The 24,478-nt window shown below is 39.3% G+C and overlaps 1 protein-coding gene across 6 annotated transcripts in view; it reads left to right on the top strand.

Moving 5' to 3' along the window:
- Positions 1-24,478, top strand: part of WDR7 (WD repeat domain 7) — a 363,724-nt gene that overhangs the window by 231,360 nt on the left and 107,886 nt on the right. For all 6 annotated transcript variants that reach the window (XM_081251713.1, XM_081251715.1, XM_081251714.1 and 3 more), the window contains one exon: positions 15,883-16,069. In XM_081251713.1, the coding sequence (XP_081107839.1) occupies positions 15,883-16,069 (187 nt within the window). The remainder of the gene's footprint in view (positions 1-15,882; positions 16,070-24,478) is intronic.

The raw sequence follows: 24,478 nt of genomic DNA on the forward strand, positions 1-24,478 counted from the left end.
TTTTTCTCCCTTACTCAACTTCAATAAAATAAATGGGTAGAAAGGAAACATTTAGAGTGCTTGTATTGAGAATGTTGGTATTCATTTGCCTGCATGTAGAACAATTCTGACTTTATTTCTCCTGTGGTTACTCTAGTCTCCATGTTACAGCTTACTCATATTTAGTGTCTACTAAGGGTGACTGTCTCTACTCTTTGACTGTATATCTATAAAGGGTTAATGTACAGCAGCTTCTTGTTCCAGTTGAATGCTTTATTGTGGTTATTAGAAAAGAGATCAAGTAATTTTCCTATGATTTTAATCTCCACTAGACTGCCTATAAAATTACTTTGAGATTTATCTTGTAACAATCACTAAGTTACTTAATTAGCCTGTGTGAATTATTTAAAAAGAAGAGGCAGTTATGAAGTTATCATGAAACATTTCAGGTTTTTTTGCCATAGTTTTGATTAGCATTAATAGTATTTCTCAGAGAATGTCATTGTTCTGATTTTATGTATTTTTAAATAATAATTAAATTCTAGAAGCTCTAGAATAGTACAAATGGGTAAAATAACTGAGCATGAGTCTTTGATCAAGTAGTAGGTCGATTACTTTGTAGAGGCGCATCAGCATCTTCAGAACCGTGTAATACATTTAATTGGCAAATCCCTCTCACATGATGTTTAATGGTGTACAGATGACCAGAAAGGGTTAAGATCAGACGTGAGCCGGGGCTGCAGTGTTAGGGGAGTTTCATCTCTAGAAAAAGGCCAGTCTCTGCTTAGAAGGCCAGAGATTCACTCTGATTGGTTGGTTCCTGGAGGTGATCAGGCCTAGAGAAGGCTGATAGAAGCTGTGCATAGAACATGGTGAGAAATTCGTGTCACATAAACCAGAGAAACTCCTATCTATTTCCCCCACCTTTTTGTACCTATAGAGTGTTCCGTGGACACCAAATTGTTATCAATAGTCATAAGAAATCACTGTCCCAGAAAACAAAAATAATTTGTGTAATTGTTTGTCACCTTTTGCAGAGTCCTTCCCTTTCTATCACTTTCTAGGCTCTGACTCTGCTTTATTTTTCTTCACAGGACTTAGTACTACTCAGCATGTCTATTTGTTCATTTGGTTGTTTTGTCCCAACTAGAGTGTGAGCTTCATGAGGGTACAGACTTGGTTGACCTGCACTTAGAACAGTGCCTGGTCCACAGCAGGCACTCAGGAAATACTGAATGAATGAAAGGATCACCCAGCTATTAGGAGCTAGAGCCAGAACTTGAACCTGGTGGTCTCTTGCTTCACAACCCGCCCCCCGCTTTGTCTTTGGGAACAAGACATAGAAGTATTTAGATCATTCAAGTAAAGATTCCAGAGATTAATGGATTTTTGTTTTTTTACTTCTTTGACATCATAAGCATCTGCTTCTACTATTTTACATCTTTATTGCTGACCCCCAGACTGTCAAACAATCAGCACTTTTTACCTTCCTTAAAGCGGAAAAGGGCCATAGGCAATAAGTAATATCCTTTTGTTTATGGGAAGGTAAGACTCTTGTTTTAGTCTGCCATCCAAAATACATGAAGTATACCAAAAGCAAAATGAGATTAAATTTCACTGTATGACACAACTTAGTTTGAAACTCAGTCGAACAGAAAAGAATGTACTTTCAATCAAGTAGCACTGGATTTTATACTCTTCTGATTATAGGACAAGAAACAGATACTTTCTTTGAATTAAGACTGTTTTGACTAAGCTGATATTAGATTAATGAGTTTTAAAATATCTTTGTTAAATTAACTTCCGAATTTAACAAAGTTACTTTATGCTTTTTATTAAATGAAATGATGACTTAGTTTTTATGCAATACAGGCTGTAAAAAGTTTAAAAGTAGTTTTTCATAACTGTATTAATACAAAGCATCTTGCTATAGAAGTGTTTATTAATTATTCCGTATCCATGAATAATGCACACTGTATTGGAATTATTTTTAATCAAATCAGTTACCTGTCTAAAGCAAAGGAATAGAATTCTAGATGGCACTCTGCCATCCCTGTTCTTTGATGGACATTAGCAAGTGGGAAGAGGCTTCATTCAGTTGGTTACACTTTGAAATAAGTGGCCAATCATTATTAATTCATTTTGCACTCATTGTAATGGCATAAATCATCATAAATTCATTTGGTTTAAAGTAAATATAATATGTTCTCCCACAGGAAGTTCCTTGTAATTGAGCTATTAATTAGTACATTTTTTAATATGACCTTTTTTTTTTCCTTCTCTACTCTTCAGAGCCGAGGATAGTTAGTGGCCATTTCTTTATTCATGATTTTCTTTTAAGTATGATGAACCAGTTTATCTTAACTCTTAACTAGGCCTGTTGACTGGCCTAAGAGGGACCAAAGCCCAGGAAAGTGGTTACATATATTGCCTACTAGCAGGACAACAGTAATAATTATCAATGATCTCTAAGGGCTCTTGGAAAATTCTCTGAAATGCTTTGGTTTTGTAATAATTCCGGTAGGAAAATTTCATTCTCTCTTGGTAAACATAGTTTGATTCTGGCTTCTGTTTTTTTTTTTTTTTTTTCACTGTGCTTTGAACAGCGTGCTAACATTGTTCATTGTGCTGTGGAGAAGTCAACGTAGTGTCGGGTTCAGCCTCCACCTTTGCGTTAGAAATGCAAAAGGGGAAAAAAGTGGAATAGCAATATAAAAGTATCATTTATTATCGAATAATGCTGAAAATGATACCTGATGCTTATAGAAATATAGAGCTATAGTTCTTTGTAGCTAATAAAGTGCTTTCATATAATAGGCACTTATTAAATGTGGAGAACATTAATAAAGTGAGTCTACACTTTGTGATAAGGATACAAAAATGATCCAGGAAACAAATTCATTATTTCCTAAGTAATAGCCTCAGAGCGTGGATGTGTATGTGTGTGTGTGCGTGCGTGTGTGTGTGTGTGTGTGTTAATCTTTTAAAAGAGTGGGTCATCATAACCAGCTAGATAGGGTAAAAATTTTTTAAATTGACATTTTTCCTTGGCCAGTTCAGGACGGGACAGCAGTCATCTTGCCAAAGCAACAAGTTAGCCATTGTGTAATACTATAGCCACAGCTTACGTAGGCTTCATTTTGCTATCTCTGTGTCAATCCTTTTCTCATTTTTAGCATTTTGCTGTTACAGCAAAGTGTAAATATTTTCTTGCAGCTTTGTGCCTTTGTAGCACTTTTAAAAAACGGTAAGATTAAAGTTGGGACACTTAAAAAAAGAAAAGCTTGAGATAAAAAGCTTGAAATAAAACGGCACTAATATATGAGCTATTATTATTACTCTTGACTGCATGACAACAGAATGACTTTCTCAACAGCTAGAGGGTCTAAGTTAACTGTGATTTATCCAATTCTGGATTTTTGTGCTTTCTGCTTTTTAAGGAGCTTTGTTTTGATTTGATTTGTTTCCAGAGTTCTGAGCCTGTGTGCATTTTGGTAGTTCATTTGCGCATTTGGCTAGACATACAGGGTGATGGGGGTGGGTGGGTGGTGCGACGTGTTAAATTCTCACTATAAAGCTGCCGTAGTGTCTGTACTACTTACCAATCTTACAGGTAGGAAAGGCTAATCATCTGATAACTGGGCCTTGAATATGGTCGCAGACTGACTTGAATAATGCTGAATTCTGTCTGTTAACAGACTGAGTTAGGAGCCTCTTGGCATTCTCAGTAAAGAACCAGTGACCAGTAATAGGACTTACCAGTTGTGATTCTTATATTGGGGAAGTACCCTTGCAGTTCCTCACTACAGTAAACTTATTACAAATGGCAGCTGTTTCCAAACTTTCCAATATCATGGGCCAGTAAAATTTCCAAAAATAAAATTTAGGAGTATTTAGCAGTGCTGTGTTTTATTTTGCTGAGTGCAAATACTAAAAAAATACCACTATCTTTATCATTTTATTAAAGAAAAACCCTTTTATTCACCAAAAAAGCAGTAAGAACATAACCTTAGACTAAGCACTCCTTTAAACTGAATAAATTTAGCTTCATGAAAAAGACATACTACATTGTTTGTGTTTTACCATTTCACCATAAAGCCATGGAAACTTTGCCATAGACCAGCACAGGTTTATAGCAGACCCTTGGAAATTTCTATCTGTGCATAATTTTATTGACTGTGCTGGGCACATTCAGTGTAAAGTAATTTTCAGTGTTTGCCAAAGCAACAATTGTGTATTAAGTACTTACTGAACTATAAAGCACTGTGCTAAGCCTCATGCAAAAAAAAAAAAAAAAAAAGTTTTTTTATAAAAAGTTCATATGGCCCAGGGAACTTACTCATTTAGCAGATGTTGAAAGGTAATAAAGTAAAATAAAAATAAATAAAATTAGCTCTGGACAATAGAATAAATGCCAAAGATGCTATATCACTGTTTGTTAAATGTATGGATAATAATTTCTCTATTAAAAAGAATAATTTCATTCTAAAGGAAGCAGGGAAGGCGCAGAAATTGCCAACTACCAACCGCATACCATTCTCCTTTTACACGTGAACAAAACCTCAGAATTGTTGCAGATGGCATTGTGGTCAGATCACAAACTACATTTCCCACCCTTCTGTGAAACTAGGGGAATTATTATATAATATTGGCCAATGAAATGTAACCAGACTTTACAAGGGGGCTTGACTTAACTGCCACATGTCCTTATGCCCATCAGCCTCCTACCTCTTCCTGTTGGGAAGGTGGATGCAGTGCTGGATGTGCAATTAACCATTTTGTGGACAGGATGCACCTAAGATAGAGCCAAGACAAAGACAGGGATCCTGGTATGGCCGTATTTAGCTACTGAACCAGTAATGGGGACCTTCTCCTTGTGTGAGAAAAGATAAAACATATAATTTATTGAATCTTCTGTTTTGGTAGAGTGTCATGAACAAAACATGGTTATAAAGATGTAAGTTGTGTTCAGAGATGTGTTCTGGTCACATTACCCATGGCCACGGCCACAGAGGCCTGCAGCTAACCACTTGCCTTCCATCATTCTCAGTGACATCATACAAAACAGGAATAGATCATAGTTTTCTAAAGTCCTTTCGGTTCAAAAATTCTGTGATTCTAATTAATCCTTTTGGCTGGGGGTAAGTAGATCAGAATTTCCAAGGCAGTAGGTCTTGCCCCCCACCTTTTTAACATCTTTATTGGAGTATAATTGCTTTACAATGGTGTGTTAGTTTCTGCTTTATAACAAAGTGAATCAGCTATATGTATACATATATCCCCATATCTCCTCCCTCTTGCGTCTCCCTCCCACCCACCCTATCCCACCCCTCTAGGAGGTCACAAAGCACAGAGCTGATCTCCCTGTGTTATGCGGCTGCTTCCCACTAACTATCTATTTTACATTTGGTAGTGTATATATGTCCATGCCATGCTCTCACTTTGTCTCAGCTGACTCTTGTCTCTCTCTGTGTCCTCAAATCTATTCTCTATGTCTGTGTCTTTATTCCTGTCCTGCCCCTAGGTTCGTCAGAACCATTTTCTTTTTTTTTTTTTAAGATTCCATATATATGTGTTAGCATACGGTATTTGTTTTTCTTTTTCTAACTTACTTCACTCTGTATGACAGACTCTAGGTCCATCCACCTCACTACAAATATCTCAGTTTCTTTCCTTTTTATGGCTGAGTAATATTCCATTGTATATATGTGCCACATCTTCTTTATCCATTCTTCTGTCAGTGGACACTTAGGTTGCTTCCATGTCCTGGCTATTGTAAATAGGGCTGCAGTGAACATTGTGGTACATGACTCTTTTTGAATTATGGTTTTCTCAGGGTATATGCCCATTAGTGGGATTGCTGGGTCACATGGTACTTCTATCTTTACTTTTTGACGAACCTCCATACCTCCATATTGGCTGTATCAATTTACATTCCCACCAGTGATGCGAGAGGGTTCCCTTTTCTCCACACCCTCTCCAGCATTTATTGTTTGTAGATTTTTTTTTTTTTTTTTTTTTTTGCGGTACGTGGGCCTCTCACTGTTGTGGCCTCTCCCGTTGCGGAGCACAGGCTCCAGACGCGCAGGCTCAGCGGCCATGGCTCACGGGCCCAGCTGCTCCACGGCATGTGGGATCTTCCCGGACTGGGGCACGAACCTGTGTCCCCTGCATCGGCAGGCGGACTCTTAACCACTGCACCACCAGGGAAGCCCTATTGTTTGTAGATTTTTTTGATGATGGCTATTCTGACCTGTGTGAGGTGATACCTCATTGTAGTTTTGATTTGCATTTCTCTAATAATTAGTGATATTGCGCATCCTTTCAAGTGTTTGTTGGCAATCTGTATATCTTCTTTGGAGAAATGTCTATTTAGGTCTTCTGCCCATTTTTGGATTGGGTTGTTGTTTTTTTGATATTGAGCTGCATGAGCTGCTTGTAAATTTTGGAGATTAATCCTTTGTCAGTTGCTTCGTTTGCAAATATTTTCTCCCATTCTGAGGATTGTCTTCTTGTCTTCTTTATGGTTTCCTTTGCTGTGCAGAGCTTTTAAGTTTCATTAGGTTCCATTTGTTTATTTTTGTTTTTATTTCCATTTCTCTAGGAGGTGGGTCAAAAAGGAACTTGCTGTGACTTATGTCAAAGAGTGTTCTTCCTATGTTTTCCTCTAAGAGTTCTACAGTGTCTGGCCTTAAATTTAGGTCTTTAATTCATTTTGAGTTTAATTCATTTTGAGTTTATTTTTGTGTATGGTGTTCAGTATTCTAATTTCATTCTTTTACACGTAGCTGTCCAGTTTCCCCAGCACCACTTAATGAAGAGGCTGTCTTTTCTCCATTATATATTCTTGCCTCCTTTATCAAAGATAAGGTGACCATAGGTGCATAGGTTTATCTCTGGCCTTTCTATCCTGTTCCATTGATCTATATTTCTGTTTCTGTGCCAGTACCATACTGTCTTGATTACTGTAGCTTTGTAGTATAGTCTGAAGTCAGGGTGCCTGTTTCCTCCAGCTCTGTTTTTCTTTCTCAAGATTTCTTTGGCTATTCGGGGTCTTTTGTGTTTCCATACAAATTGTGAGATTTTGTGTTCTAGTTCTGTGAAAAATGCCATTGTTACTTTGACAGGGATTGCATTGATTCTGTAGATTGCTTTGGGTAGTATAGTCATTTTCACAATGTTGATTCTTCCAATCGAAGAACGTGGTATATCTCTCCATCTATTTGTATCATCTTTAATTTCTTTCATTAGTGTCTTCTATTTCTGCATATAGGTCTTTTGTCTCCTTAGGTAGGTTTATTCCTAGGTATTTTATTCTTTTTGTTGCAGTGGTAAATGGGAGTGTTTCCTTAATTTCTCTTTCAAATTTCTCATCATTAGTATATAGGCATGCAAGAGATTTCTGTGCATTCATTTTGTATCCTGCTGCTTTACCAAATTCATTGATTAGCTCTAGTAGTTTTCTGGTTGCATCATTAGGATTGTCTGTGGATAGTATCATGTCATCTGGAGACAGTGACAGCTTTACTTCTTCTTTTCCAATTTGGATTCCTTTTATTTCCTTTTCTTCTCTGATTGCTGTGGCTAAACTTCCAAAGCGATGTTGAATAATAGTGGTGAGGGTGGGCATCCTTGTCTTGTTCCTGTACTTAGAGGAAATGGTTTCAGTTTTTCACCATTGAGAATGATGTTGGCTGTGGGTTTGCTATACAGGGCCTTTATTATGTTGAGGTAAGTTCCCTCTATGCCTCCTTTCTGGTGGGTTTTTATCATAAATGGCTGTTGAATTTTGTCAAAAGATTTTTCTGCATGTATTGAGATGATCATATGGTTTTTCTCCTTCAGTTTCTTAATATGGTTTATCACATTGGTTGATTTCTGTATATTTAAGAATCCTTGCATTCCTGGTATAAACCCCACTTGATCATGGTGTATGATCCTTTTAATGTGCTGTTGGATTCTGTTTGCTAGTATTTTGTTGAGGATTTTTGCATCTATGTTCATCAGAGATATTAGCCGGTAGTTTTCTTTTTTTGTGGCATCTTTATCTGGTTTTGGTATCAGGGTGGTGGTGGCCTCGTAGAATGAGTTTGGGAGTGTTCCTCCCTCTGCTATATTTTGGAAGAGTTTGAGAAGGATAGGTGTTAGCTCTTCTCTAAATGTTTGATAGAATTCGCCTGTGGAGACATCTGGTCCTGGGCTTTTGTTTGTTGGAAGATTTTTAATCACAGTTTCAATTTCAGTGCTTGTGATTGGTCTGTTTATATTTTGTATTTCTTCCTGATTCAGTTTTGGAAGGTTGTTCTTTTCTACGAATTTGTCCATTTCTTCCAGGCTGTCCATTTTATTGGCAAATAGTTGCTTGTAGTAATCTCTCATGATCCTTTGTAGTTTTGCAGTGTCAGGTGTTACTCTTTCTTTTTCATTTCTAATTCTTTTGATTTGAGTCTTCTCCCTTACTCTTCCTTTTTCATTTCTAATTCTATTGATTTGAGTCTTCTCCCTTTTTTCTTGATGAGTCTGGCTAATGGTGTATCAATTTTGTTTATCTTCTCAAAGAACCAGCTTTCAGTTTTATTGATCTTTGGTATCAGTTCCTTCATTTCTTTTTTATTTATTTCTGATATGATCTTTATGAATTCTTTCCTTCTGCTAACTTTGGGGATTTTTTGTCCTTTTTACTCTAATTGCTTTAGGTGTAAGGTTAGGTTGTTTATTTGAGATATTTAATGTTTCTTGAGGTAGGATTGTATTGCTAGAAACTTCCCTCTTAGAACTGCTTTTGCTTCATCCCATAGGTTTTGGGTCGTCATGTTTTCATTGTCATTTGTTTCTAGGTATTTATTGATTTCCTCTTTGATTTCTTCAGTGACCTCTTGGTTATTTAGTAGTGTATTGTTTAGCCTCCATGTATATGTATTTTTTACAGTTTTTTTCCCTGTAATTGATATCTACTCTCATAGCATTGTTTTGGAAAAGATACTTGATACGATTTCAATTTTCTTAAATTTACCAAGGCTTGATTTGTAACCCAAGGTATGATTTATCCTAGAGAACGTTCCATGAGCGCTTGAGAAGAAAGTGTAATCTGCTGTTTTTAGATGGAATGTCCTATGAATATCAATTAGGTCCATCTTCTTTAATGTGTCATTTAAAGCTTTTGTTTCCTTATTTATTTTCATTTTGGATGATCTGTCCATTGGTGAAAGTGGGGTGTTAAAGTCCCCTACTATGATTGTGTTACTGTCGATTTCCCCTTTTATGGCTGTTAGCATTTGCCTTATGTATTGAGGTGTTCCTATGGTGGGTGCATAAATATTTACAATTCTTATATCTTCTTCTTGGATGGATCCCTTGATCATTATGTAGTGTCCATCTTTGTCTCTTGTAATAGTCTTTATTTTAAAGTCTATTTTGTCTGATATGAGAATTGCTGCTGCAGCTTTCTTTTGATTTCCATTTGCATGGAATATCTTTTTCCATCCCCTCACTTTCAGTCTGTATGTGTCCCCAGGAGGTCTGAGTTGGGTCTCTTGTAGACAGCATAAGTATGGGTCTTGTTTTTGCATCCATTCAGCCAGTCTCTGTCTTTTGGTTGGAGCATTTAATCCCTTTACATTTAAGGTAGTTATCAATATGTGTGTTTCTATTACCATTTTCTTAATTGTTTTGGGTTTGTTATTGTAAGTCTTTTTCTTCTCTTGCTTTTCCTGCCTAGAGAAGGTCCTTTAGCATTTATTGTAGAGCTGGTTTGGTGGTGCTGAATTCTCTTAACTTTTGCTTATCTGTAAATGTTTTAATTTCTCTGTTGAATTTGAATGAGATCCTTGCTGGGTAATCTTGGTTGTAGGTTTTTCCCTTTCATCACTTTAAATATGTCCTGCCACTCCCTTCTGGCTTGCAGAGTTTCTGCTGAAAGATCAGCTCTTAACCTTATGTGGATTCCCTTGTATGTTATTTGTTGCTTTTCCCTTGCTGCTTTTAATATTTGTTTTTTGTATTTAATATTTGATAGTTTGATTAATATGTGTCTTGGCATGTTTCTCCTTGGATTTATCCTGTATGGGACTCTCTGTGTTTCCTGGACTTGATTGACTATTTCCTTTCCCATGTTAGGGAAATTTTCAACTATAATGTCTTCAAATATTTTCTCAGTCCTTTTCTTTTTCTCTTCTTCTTCTGGGACCCCTATAATTCTATTGTTGGTGTGTTTAATATTGTCCCAGAGGTCTCTGAGACTGTCCTCAATTATTTTCGTTCTTTTTTCTTTATTCTGCTGTGTTGTAGTTATTTCCACTATTTTATCTTCCAGGTCACTTATCCGTTCTTCTGCCTCAGTTATTCTGCTATTGATTCCTTCTGGAGAATTTTTCCTTTCATTTATTGTGTTGTTCATCATTGTTTGTTTGCTCTTTAGTTCTTCTAGGTCCTTGTTAAACGTTTTTTGTATTTTGTCCATTCTATTTCCAAGATTTTGGATCATCTTTACTATCATTACTCTGGATTCTTTTTCAGCTAGATGGCCTATTTCCCCTTCATTTGTTAGGTCTGGTGGGTTTTTACCTTGCTCCTCCATCTGCTGCGTATTTCTCTATCTACTCATTTTGTTTAACTTACTGTGTTTTGGGTCTCCTTTTCGCAGGCTGCAGGTTTGTAGTTCCCATTGTTTTTGGTGTCTGCCCCCAGTGGGTGAGGTTGGTTCAGTGGCTTGTGTAGGCTTCCTGGTGGAGGGGACTGGTGCCTGTGTTGTGGTCGGTGGGGCTGGATCTTTTCTTTCTGATGGGCAGGGCCACATCTGGTGGTGTGTTTGGGGATGTCTGTGAACCTAGTATGATTTTAGGCAGCCTCTCTGCTAATGGGTGGGGTTGTGTTTCAGTCTTGCTAGTTGTTCGGCATGGGGCATCTGGCGCTGGATTTTGCTGGCCGTTGGGTGGAGCTGGGTCTTAACTTTGAGACAGAGATCTCTGGGAGTGCTCTCACCGATTGATATTACGTGGGACCGGGAGTTCTCTGTTGGTCCAATGTTCTGAACTCGACTTTCCCACCTCAGAGTCTCAGGCCTGAGCACCAAGATCCTGTCAGCCACACAGCTCAGAATGAAAGGGAGGAAAAAGGAAAGAAAAAGAATAATAATGAATTTTTTTTAAGTTTTTAATATAAAAATTATTTAAATGAAAAATAATAATAATTATAAAAAAAGGAGAGCAACCAAACCGATAAACAAATCCACCAATTATAACATGTGCTAAAGATTAAACTAAGATAAACATAAAAATCTGAAACAAGTCAGTCGCAGACAGCAAAACCCAAGTCTACAATTGCTCCCAAAGTCCAACGCCACAATTATGGGATGACTCGTTGTCTATTCAGGTATTCCACAGGTGCAGGGTACATCAAGTTGATTGTGGAGATTTAATCCGCTGCTCCTGAGCCTGCTGGGAGAGATTTCCCTTTCTCTTCCTTGTTTGCACAGCTCCTGGGGTTCAGCTTTGGGTTTGGCCCCACCTCTGCATGTAGGTCACCCTCTGGCATCTGTTCCCCACCCAGACAGGATATGGTTAGAGTGACAGCTTATTAGGGGGCTCTGGCTCACTCAGGCCGTGGTTGGTGGTGGGGGGAGGAAGGTGTATGGAATGCGGGGCCAGCCTGCGGTGGCAGTGGCCAGCATAAAGTTGCAACAGCCCGAGGTGCGCCATGTGTTCTCCTGGGGAAGTTGTCCCTGGCTCATGGGACCCTGGCGGTGGTGGGCTGCACAGGCTCCCGGGAGAGGAGGTGTGGATAGTGACCTGTGCTCGCACACAGGCTTCTTGGTGGTGGCACCAGCACCCTTAGAATCTCACGCCCGTCTCCGGTGTCTGTGCTGGTAGGCGTGGCTCGTGCCCGTCTCTGAGCTCGTTTAGGCGGCGCTCTGAATTCCCCCTCTTGCACACCCTGAAACAATGGTCTCTTGCCTCTTCGGTAGGTCCAGACCTTTTCCTGGACTCCCTCCGTGCTAGCTGTGGTGCACTAGCCCCCTTCAGGCTGTGTTCACGCAGCCAACCCCAGTCCTCTCACTGAAATCCAACCTCCGAAGCCCGAGACTCAGCTCCCAGCCTCTGCCCGCCCCGGCGGGTGAGCAGACAAGCCTCTCGGGCTGGTGAGTGCTGGTCGGCACTGATCCTCTGTGCGGGAATCTCTCCGCTTTGCCCTCCGCACCCCTGTGGCTGCGCTCTCCTCCATGGTTCCGAAGCTTCCCCCTGCGCCACCCGCAGTCTCCGCCCGCCAAGGGGCTTCTAGTGTGTGGAAACCTTTCCTCCTTCACGGCTCCCTCCCACTGGTGCAGGTACCGTCCCTATCCTTTTGTCCCTGTTTTTACTTTTTTTCCTTTTGCCCTACCCAGGTACGTGGGGAGTTTCTTGCCTTTTGGCAGGTCTGAGGTCTTCTGCCAGCATTCAGTAGGTGTTCTGTAGGAGTTGTTCCACGTGTAGATGTATTTCTGATGTATTTGTGGGGAGGAAGGTGATCTCCACATCTTAACTCCTCCATCTTGACGGTCCCGTTGGTCTTGCCCCTTTCTAATCACGACAGCCTAAATGTTGATCTTTCTAAAATGAAAGTCTAATCAAACCCCTCATTTGCTTAAAACTTTCCAATTGTTCCCCATTGTCACCAGAATGAACAAACTCTTAGCATGGCATATAAGGCCCTTTGTGATCAGGCTCTAATAACCTGTCCTGCCACGTGTCTCACTGTTATATTTCATCCACCTTGTCCTCTTCCCTCTTGTCCATCGCCCCAACCCCTTCTCTTTCCACCGATGAACTTTCCAGCCATATGGAACTATGTGTAATCCCTTGGTCTGGTAGTGTTCTCTCTCATCTGATGGTCTTTAGACATGCTATTCTCTTTGCCTAGAATGTCTTCTTTCCACTCCTCTCCTGTGAGTAACAGAGTTTTACTTAGTCTTTAGGTTTTTATATAGAGGCCACCTTTCCCTGGAAGCCTTCTTATATCCCTAAGATTGGGTTAAGTGCCCCTTTTAGGTTCTATCTTTTAGGTGCTTATAAATGTTCTCATAATATATTCAAATTACCTGTTTGCTCACCTATATCCTGAGCTACAGTGGATTTTCTTGAGGGAAATAACTGAGTATTGTTCTCTTGTGTTTCCCCAGCATTTAGTATAATATCGATATAACAATACTCTAGAAACAGTTCCTCAATGAATCTTTGGATGGAAAGTTTGGGACCAAGTTGTGGAAAGTCTTGAGTGAATAGCAGGCCAATTTGTTGAACTTCTTAATACTGCCACCAGGAGAGTCTTTTACAAAGGACTCAATCATGATGGCAGGTGGTAGCATCCTTCTCCACCTTGGTTACTCAGTGAGGCAATATTCCCCGATTGTGCAGTAGTGGGGCACTTACATAAAATAAGTAAATATTTGCCTTTGTACAAAAGTAGATTCCATCTTGAAGAGATTAACATACAACCTTTATTGGGTACCTAAGGTTTAAGAAAAGTTCTGAGAGATAAAACTTAAAATTCATAGAATTCCGTCACGAGATTTTTTTCTGTTAATAGAGAAGTGCTATCATGGTCTTAATTTTAGCTTTTTCATCACCTTGGTCCATATGGCAGAGCATCTATATTATATGGAGTCATACGACTTCCTAGATGTCAAGAATAACAGGAAAGTGGTAGATATTCTGACAGTTTGAAATATTCTGGCAAACTGGGGCCAGGAGCTGTGTTAGAAGTGTACGTGCAGTAAAGGCAGGTCTGTTATCCATTTTAGGTCCATAATGTGTGCAAAGCGTTGTGCTTGGTGGTTTGGGAGATGCAGAGTTATATGAAACATACTTCCTACCCTCAAGGAGCTAACAAACTTGCTGAGGAGAAGGGAAATGCACCACAATGCTTATATTTAAAGATACCTTGTGATAAGAGACACATAGGTACTGGCAGAAAATAGAGCATTGGATCTCTTTTTTTCAAGGGGTTTATATTTTTATGGTCCACAAAACTTGGAGCTTTACATATTATATTTACAAGTTAAGTATGAGAGTAAACTTTTCAAATACATGTATGAATGAAGTATGAATTTCTACATGTTTTTCTCAAGGAGGCTTTCCATATCTGTGTACCTTTTTCGTTTATGGCAGGAGTTGTTAATCCAAGGTACATGGCCTCCTTGAAATCTTTCTGCAGAATTTGGTGGATATGTATGTGTATATAGTTTCCTGAGGAAAGCACTGATGGCTTTCAACAGATTCTTTTTATTTTATTTTTTTTATCTTTTAAAAACATTCTATTAAAATCTTTAAGGATTCTGTGACTGAGAAGAAATTCAGAACCACTGTCTAGAGAGTGCATTCACAGACTTGTCTCAGCTTTACAATATCTTTCTCTTCACCCCCATTTCAATCCATTCTCATTTACCAGTTGGCTACAGCATAGCCAATGAGTAAATGCTTTTATTTGTTGAGTGAATTAAATTAAAGTTTATATGCCATGTTCTTAATTTTAAAAACAGACAAGTTCAACATGTTATTCAGAATGAGCCCTGACTGCTCTTCACTGAACACACACCAGTGAGGGCACTTGACAGTACACTTCATTGTTTAATTCATTTAACACTCTGGCCCTTCATGAGTGACAGCTATTATTATCCCCATTTTACAGACAAGGAAGCTGAGGCTCACTGAGTATCTTCCTAAGCCTGCCCCCTAGTAAGTTATAAAATCAGTTAATACTCAGTCTTGAATCTGAAGCCTCTGTTCCCTTTAACTAGTATGCTATACAGTAATATGATTTATAAACTGTTTTGTTTCTTCCCCTCAAAAAACAAACAAACAAAAAACCCTCTTCTAAGTTGCAGTTTGTTCTTCACAATCCTTGGTGTTTTGTGTGTGTGGTTTTTGGGTTTCTTTTTTTTTTTTTTTTTTGCGGTACGTGGGCCTCCCACCGCTGCGGCCCCTTCCACCGCGGAGCACAGGCCCCGGACACGCAGGCCCAGTGGCCATGGCCCACGAGCCCAGCCGCCCCGCGGCACGCGGGACCCTCCCGGACCGGGGCACAAACCCGCACCCCCTGCATCGGCAGGCGGACTCCCAACCACTGCGCCACCAGGGAAGCCCTGTTTTGTGTTTTTTTAATGTCAAAATGCCTTTGGACGTAGATGAGCTTTTGTAGCTTAATGACCATTGGCTTAGGTATACAAACGGTTAGCTTGATCTTCAACATAAAGGAATACATATTAATTAAAATCTAGATCATTTCATCAGATTTAGAAGTAATATTGAGCTGTTTTTAAAATTGTGTAACAAACTTATGTGAAGAATTTACCACATACTTGCCATCATTGTCTGCTATTGGTACACCAGAATGTGGAGGAACAAATATGCTTGTCTGGGGCGGTGGCGGCGTGGAGTGGAGACTTTTAAAAACTACACATTCTACCTTCTCCACCCCTCATCCCTGTTGGTAATCATTGCCTGTGATGAGAAGTGTTATTGATGAAGCATTTCGCATATGAATTCTGTTAGATGCAGAAGAAAGATGAAGAAATACCATCTTACATTACTTGAAAGCATCTTCATTTTGCAGAATGCTGAGTAGGGAGAAACATTGTTTGGAAGTTTAGAATCACTATTATGTTTTGAAATTATATATACTTATTTAAATATAGTTATTATGTAATTACAACACTTTAGAATATGGTATAAAATATTGTAGCCTAACATCTCTTTAAATTACATGGCTAAACAAACTGTAAACTTGAGATCTTTTTATAGTCTTACTATTCAAAACCCCTTGTCAGTTAAAGTAAATCCAAAGTGGTTTATATTTTGAAAATATGCTTCAAAGAAAACATCACAAAAGTAAAATTACTTTACTGCTCTGCCTTTTATTTTGTAATTTTAGGTAAGGCACTGACATTTCTTCTGCTGCAGCCACCAAGCCCCAAACTTCCTCCACACAGTACGATCCGAAGAACAGCCATTGATCTGATTGGACGTGGTTTCACAGTTTGGGAGCCTTACATGGATGTGTCTGCTGTCCTGATGGGGCTTCTTGAACTTTGTGCTGATGCCGAGAAACAACTTGCCAAGTACACGCTCCATTTCAGTTCATTTGGCTTTTATTGGTTTTGTTTTGTTCTGTTTTAGTAGAGGTCATTGATTACTCTTTATAAATTGCATATGGAGAAAAAATAGACAAATATCTCAATATATGACATTTTGGAAATAGACAATGAAAGGGAGATATGTTTCTGTCATTTTAACACAATTGGGATTTAGCTTTGAGCCAATGCATGATTTATCCGTGGCATAGTTTTAAATAGATGTTTATTGTGCCTTGAGATATTATCAGCTAATAATAATATAAGCATATCACATATAAGGAAAATGATATATAGAGTTGCTCAAAAATGTTTTACTGATACAATACCTGGCCAGTTTGGGGAATTACTCCTTTGCACGCATGTTCATTTTTAAACCAACTTTATTGAGGTTTCATTGGCACACAGCAGAGGATCAGCCATAAGGAGGTTGCAGTGGTCCAGGGAGGCAGGGATGAGAGTAAAGGAGTAAGAAGAGGACCCAAGGCAGTTCCTAAAATGAAACTGGGGCTGGTGATAGAGGTTAGTATTGACTTGAGAACCCAGCCTCCTGATTCCTGGAGGGAGTCTTTTTTGTTTTGTTCTGTTTTGTTTTGATGGTATAATACACATCTAACAGGAAATTTACTACTGTAGCCCTCTTAAAGGATACAATTCAGCAACATTCTCTGCATTCACAGTTATGCAGCCATCACCACTACCTAGTTCCCGGTAGCAGTCACCCCAAATGGAAACTCCATACCCACTGAGCAGTCCCTTTCCATTCTCCCCTCCCACTGTCCCCTGACAATCAATAATCTGCTTTCTGTCTCTGCGAATTTGCCTATTCTGAATATTTCATATAAATGGAATTATACAGTATGTGGCCTTTGGTGTCTGACTTCTTTCACTTAGCATAATGATTCCAAGGTTCATTCATGTTGCAGCATTTTTCAGTACTTTGTTTCTCTTTATAGTTGAACAATATTCCATTCTATGGATATACCACATTTTATTTACCTATTCAACTGTTGATGGACATGTGGGTTGTTTCCACTTTGTTTGAACACCTAGTTTTCATTTCTCTTAGGTAGATACCTAAAAGTGGAATTGCTGGGTCCTGTGGAAATTCTGTGTTTAGCCTATTGAGGAACCACCAAACTGTTTTCCATAGCAGCTGCGCCATTTTATATTCCTACCAGCAATGTAGGAATTGTCTTTGCATCCTCGCCAACATTTATCTTCTTGTTTTGTTGTTGCTTTTTTAGTATAGTCATCCTAGTGAGGGTGAATTCCTAGTGGTAGGAATTCTTGAACTGTCCCATGATGCCTCTCTTAATGTACAGGCAGACCTCATTTTACGGTCCTTCACTTTACTGCGTTTCGCAGATGCTGTGGGTTTTTTTTACAAATCGAAGGTTTATGGTAACCCTGCATTGAGCAAGTCTGTTGGCACCATTTTTCCAACAGCATTTGCTCATTCATGACTCTGTGTCTCATTTTTGTAATTCTAGCAATATTTCAAACTTTTTTATTACTATATTTGTTATGGTTGTCTGTAGTCAGTGATCTTTGATGTTATTTTTGTAATTATTGTGACTTTTTTAGCAATAAAGTATTTTTTAATTAAGGTATGTACATTGTAAAAATACTTAATGATATTGCACACTTAATAGACTACAGTATAGTATAAACATACTTTTTATATGTTTACTGGGAAGCTAAAAAATTCGTGTGCATCGCTTTATTGTGATACTCGCTTTATTGCGTTGCTCTGGAACCGAACCTACAGTATCTCTGAGGTCTGCCTGTAAGTGTTTACACCTCTTTGATTTTTTCGGTGAATGACATTTCATGCTTATCATTGCTAACCTTTTAAAAAACTAGAGTTCTCTGCCCTTTTCTTCATGGCTGCCTCTCTCATATCCCACAGTTGCCTTATATTCTAGCGAGCTTTGGGCCTGTCATCTTTCTGCTGGCTGCTCTATGCTCAGAAGTGGAGACCAGAAAAATAACTGAAGCCTAGACTGGAGTGCTGTGACTGTGTCCACAGATTGGGCATCCCCAGCCCAAAGTCCCAAGATTGACTGGTAGGGGAAGGGTATTCCTTTCAAACCTAAGCAGCTGTCCCCCCCCTTCACCTGCTTCATACTGCCACGCTTCCTAAACTTCACCTCTGTGTCTCCCTAGCTATATACCCTTTAGTAAATTACTTCACCTCTCACCTCAGTTCCATTTACAAGTTGGGGCTAATTAAATACCTACTTCATAAGATTGATGTTAAGTGAGTTTATATTTGCCAGGTGCTTAGAAGAGCACTTAGCACATGTTAAAAGATTGAATGGATGTTACCTGTACTGGGGGGAGGTATGGATGGTGATGCCATTGTCATTGTCCTAGTGTTCAACAGATGGAAGAGATGCCCGTTTCTAGAATAAACACTTCCACATAGTGACAGTCAGGATAGTTTCTGGATGGATACAGGTGGCCTGAAGTTTCTCTATTGACTTAAAAGGATTAGGAGGGAATGTGAGCCCTAAGAGGCAGCTGGCCTTTGTGCAAAGCCTAGAACGTATTTTCAACCTGTTACCCTCCCCTTGGCTGCAACTGCCATGGACACCCTCCAAGGAGTCAACAGAGTGGCTTCTTTTACCTCAGCTCTCCTGGTTACCTTGAGAAGCCTTTAATATTTTTGATTGTCCAGAATTTTACTTTGACCTAATTTTATAGCCTATTTTCAAATCTGATCAAAAACAATTTCAATAGTACGCAGTCTTGTTTTGTTGCCTGGGAGAAGTAATGGGTTTCTATTTTAGACTAACCATCGAATATTTTGTTTTATTTTGTGTTTAAATAAGTTCACATGAAGCTTATATCAGCAAACGTAAAGATGTGCTGTGTTTTATCTACATGGGGTATGTCCACAGACACCAATACTGTAGCTTTCAGTAGGTAATTTAAATCTTGCTATTACATCCTTTTCTGTCATGAAGATTAGTATAACTCTCTACACACAGCTCTGAATAAATGAATGTATCAGCGTGTAGCCTTGAGGAGTCCAATGTAATTTTCATCATGATAAATTGTATAATAAGCAAGAAAATGTTTGCTTATTAATCTATAACAAGATTTAGATTGAAAATGACCTGTTACATCCACGACACACTTGGTACAGGCTGCAGAAGGACTGAGATGGGGCGAAATAGAGCAGCAGGGTGACTGTGCATCTTACCCTCACGGTGCCTGGGGGGCCACCCTTCTGTGCCTGCTTCACTGTGCACACGATAACACCGCTTGGCCGCCTTGCTGCTCACTGTGATCTTAAGCTTGCTTTATGAAGAAGCTTTTACGTTAGGTTTGTGCTTTTTGAAAAGAAAAAACATAAGCAGTATTTCCTTCTTTATTTCAATTCTTGTGAGTTTATGAAGGAGGGGGTTCAAGGCAGGGCAGCTCGCTCAGGTTGCTATCTAGTTCTGAGGAATACGTGATAGCAGAGTTTGTCTCTTTCCTTCTCTCCCTCTGTTGACATCCTCTGTCAGAGATGACACCTGAGAGGCCTCCTGAAAAACTGTATATGGCTCAAGACTAATAGAGCACTTTCCCAGAATTAATAATGCTTTTTTTTTTTTTGGTGGTACAAGGGCCTCTCACCGTTGTGGCCTCTCCCGTTGCGGAGCACAGGCTCTGGACGCGCAGGCTCAGCGGCCATGGCTCACGGGCCCAGCCGCTCCGCTCCCGGACCGGGGCACGAACCCGAGTCCCCTGCATCGGCAGGTGGACTCTCAACCACTGCGCCACCAGGGAAGCCCAATAATGCTTTTATTTTAGAAATATGGCTTAGAATTTTACACCTTTGGAATCAAAATAAAACCAGCTGTTTTCCAGTGTTTTCAAACATTTTGCCCAATTTTAAACTACGTTTATTAACTAAGCAAGCATCTATTGAGTAGCTAATATGTGGAAGGGACAGTGTTAGGTACTATATGTTGTGACAAACTTTCATGAAACAAAGACCCTTCACGTGACTTGCAGTCTTACAGGAAAGATAAGATCTTACAGGAAAGAAGGAGAGTGAAAGGTATGGACATTCAGAGCATGGCAGATGAGTCACAGGGGCATACCCAGACAGTACCCAAGGAAGAATTTCACTTGAATCTTTCCTTTGAATGACTGTGAGGAGAGGTGGGGAAGAATAACCACGGTGTGCAAAAGGACAGATGGGGAAAGCCCAGGCACGCCCCAAAGAGGCTGAGGGGCAGCCGCACACACAGGAACATGAAACTAAACATTGTCTTTAGCTAATTTTATTTACTAATTTCTTGCAGAAATTAAACCCTGGGATGCTCCAATCAAAAACTTGAAAATAATTGCCTTACTCATTATCTCTGGGGAATAGAATTGTGTTCAAAGAGAGGATTGGTTTTACCTTTTTCTTTATTAAAAGAGTGTAAAAATGACTATAAAAGATTATAAAATGAATCTGAGACAGGTGCTTTCTCTTGTCCAGGAAAAGGTGAGGTTCAAACCGAGGTCTCACTGACACCAAAAGCCATGCTCCCAGCCCTGTGCCATCTTGCATTTAAAATCTTATACCCAGAGAATTAAAGACCAACAGAGTACTAAATTCAAAACAACCTATTAAAAGGACCTAAAAGAGGTCAACCCAGAATTTTCAGATTTTTAAAATCTATCTAATGAAATCATTTTCATCAAGAATTTTGTGCCTTCTGGAAATTAGAAGCCCATTTAAATGTCAGTAAACTCCTTGACAGCTTGGGCCATGTTTCGATACTATGTGTTTATTCTTATGTATTCAAACACCTGTTATATGATTTGCATTGTTATTTGCAATAAACATTTAATAAAGTCCTAGAATTTTAGAGACAAAAATCTTCTTCAACAGCATGCAATCCAGTGCCTTTAATATGCTATTAAGTAAAAATAAGTTGTAGAGATTAAACAACTTGTCTGAGGTTACACTAGTCCTGTGAGAGCTAAGACTATCACTTATGTCTCCCGACTCCCATTTTGCTGCTTCCATACTGCATGGTTATGTCACCCTTTATATAATGAGAGATCCACAGGTAGAATTTTACGTGAGGAATTTTTAAGTTAATGATTATGGGCTGTTTATTCATGATGGACTCTTTAATTGAAAATGGAAGGCTGCACTTCGTTGAAATCATAGGTTAAGTCCTCCCAGCTGATTGTGAAAATAATAGAAATGTATGCAGTATTATCTTTTTTAAAAATCCATGGTTTTTTAGATCAGCATGGTTATGGACATATGGATAAAATGTTAGAAACAGTAGAAAATCCTACTTTTTTTTTTAAATGTAAAAGTACAGAAGAATCCTTGTGCTTTTGTATGTGTTGTGGTCTGTGATTCTGATTCCATTTTCCTAGTTCATGTTGCAGACCTTTACTCTGAAAGAGAACAGCAGAGCAGGGCTGGCCCAGCTGCTGAAGGTGCCAGACTCTCACCTCATACTGCTGTGACTGAGGGATGTGGATGAACTACACAAAGTCCATTGCTTTTCTGTAATATTCACAGTTGCCAAACTTGAAGGGAGAAACATACAGTCATTGGAAAGCACACATGCTCTGATAACATAGATAAGCCTTATATGTTGGAAAGATTCTTTCTGGACAATATAAAATAGAGTTGGAGAAAAAGAATTGACATTTTAACTCAGATCTCAATCATATTTTTTAGATTTGAGAGCCAGAGAGTAAAGATCACATCATACAAACACTAAGGTGCTTTAGGCTTCAATATTTAAATTATTTTTCCTATTCACATGACATTTATTTTTAATAGAAAGTTTATAATTGGAGGAAACCATTTAACTAAATCATGTTGGCATAGATTTTATTCATTGTAAATGTATACAGTATATAGGAAATAGGTCTACAAGATATGCACTTGGAGGAATTGCCACCTTTGAGGTCAGGAAATTAATGCCACCTGTGACGTATCAGATTTAGGTCCCACATGACAAAGAAGAATTGCTGATTCCCTATTACATTAAAGACAATTGTTAACACACCTGTTTTACCAGGGAGGGGTAGAATGGAATTCCCAGATGATACATAATTATGTATTTTCAAAATAATTTTAGTCTTTGTTTTAGATGGGGAGTGTTTTCAATGTTCTGTTACTGTTTGTCTTAGTTCACTTGGGCTGCCATAACAAAGCACCACAGACTGGGCTACTTGAACAACAGACATTTATTTTTCACAGTCCTGGAGGCTGGGAAGTTCAAGGTCAAGGTGCTGGTAAGACCTCATTCTGAGGTCTGTTCTCCTGGCTTGTAGGCTCCGCCGTCTTGCTGTGTCCTGACATGACTTCTTTGTGACCAAGATTTGAAGAGAGAGGTAGAGCAAGCTCTCTGGTGTCTCTCATAAGGGCACTAATCCCATCACAAGGGCCCCACCTTCGTGGCCTTATCTAACTCTAATTATCTCCTAGAGGCCTGTCTCCATATACCATCACATTGAGGCTTAGGGCTTCAACATATGAATTTTAGGGAGACACAAGCTCTCAGTCCATAATTGTGTTGACTGTGATTTCCAGGTTATTCTATGAAAGTTGTGTTTCGCACCCCTCCGAATATTCCCTTACAGCATTCCATAATTTGACAGATGGGTGAAGTCTGACAATTATAGACAGTGACATTTAACTGAGGTGGTCTTACATGTAAGTTTTAAAAAGCTTTTACTGCCATGGAGTAAGGGTTAGAACAGGATTTAATGAGCAGTCAAGTAAGGATTGAGCTTGGCCTGAGTGGACTATTTTTCTATTCATGGTTTTTATTTATAATACCTATCATCTCTGGTATTTCGTATTGGATGTGTATACTGAAATGCTGAGTAAAACAGAGAGTGTGTCATATCATATTTTTCAGAATAAAGACTGAAACAAAGACCCACCCTATAAACCTATGTAACAAATGATCTGCATAACAGCCAGGATCAGGTGAAAAGAGTGAGTTCTGTGTTTACATACAGATTCCAGAATAAGGCAGACATCCCCTTTAATTTCAAGCCTCTGATAGTATGATCCTTCCTTGTTCAGTTAGAATCCCACAGTAAAATATATCACACACCCAGTACACTTTTGACTTTCAAGATAACTACATGCAGAATTAGACTTTGTCTGTTGGGACCACCAGATCAATTACTTTGACTTCATTTCTTGGTCAATTCAGTCGAATAACTGGCTTAAGTGATTTTTTTCTTTTTCCTGCTGAATTTGCCAGGTAACTTCATTTACCTTCATTTAATTATTGAGCTACCACTATGTCCAAGGGCTGTACTAGGCACATTGCAGGGGGTAGGGGGTGGTACACAGGATTAGAAGGCATGGTCCTAATCTGTTTATTGGTTCACAGTATAAAACTAATTCAGAATGAGAGTCAGTGCTAAGGGCCCGGAATGAACAGGTTTTGTCGTTGGTTGTTTTTGTTTCAATAGATGGTAATTGAGTGCTGTAGCAATTGCAGAATACCACGTGGGCTTCCACAAGAATTGAACAGAGGGGAGGGAGGGAGAGTGTGCTAGTGGGGAAAGGGGTAGTGGAGAAGCATTAGCAAAATACTACGATTAAAAAAGGAATCGAATTTTAGGGACCAGCTTTGAAATTAGTCTGGCCTCGGGAGCACGGGCGTGGAAATAACTGAGTTATAAATTAGCAAGACAAGATTATGGAGGGCCTGGAATCTCCAGCCGAGGAGTTTAAGATTTTTCTAAGCACTGGGACCCAGTGCGGTTTTTACGCAGGTTAACCCTGAAATAAAGTTGGTGCTTTGGGAAGATTACTCTGGCAGGGGTGCATTGAAGAGGCTGTAGACAGGAGAGAGAAGGTTTCTCTTTTGCCCCTGTTGCCTGGGCGACTCCTTTCTGTTATCACTCTCACAGCCCACCCGCTTGTGCACTGTGGATGCTCTGACGGTCACTGCAGAGCCCTGACCTCAGAGCAAGAGCTGCATCTACATTCTGAAGTCCTGCCCTCAGACTGCCAGACACCGATGACAGGAATCACTCAAATGCACACGTTGGTGCCTCTGCAGATTGTTGGGTGGTCCAGCTTCCCAACAGCTGGAATCCAACGGGCGGCACTTTTCTGTGTCTTTGGTTCGCTTCCTTCCCCATTACCCCCACTTTATCACTTTTCTTCCTATAAGAAGTTTGCCAATTTCCCCAAATTCACAAGGTCGTTTGCTGAGGAGGAAGGGTAATGTGTGACTAAGCCTTTAACTTGAAACTAGCGACCTGCCATTCATTGATCTCATTTTCTTTTCACTTTGTTTCTATTTGTAAGAGGCATCTTTGGTTGAGAAGAAGCACCTGTTGTACCTGTAATTGTCAGATGCAGGGCTAGATGTTTTTGCATTTGTTATCTCATTTTATCTTCTC

Source organism: Mesoplodon bidens, assembly GCF_964165515.1.
Source record: "Mesoplodon bidens genome assembly, chromosome: 13".
Lineage (NCBI taxonomy): Eukaryota > Metazoa > Chordata > Mammalia > Artiodactyla > Ziphiidae > Mesoplodon > Mesoplodon bidens.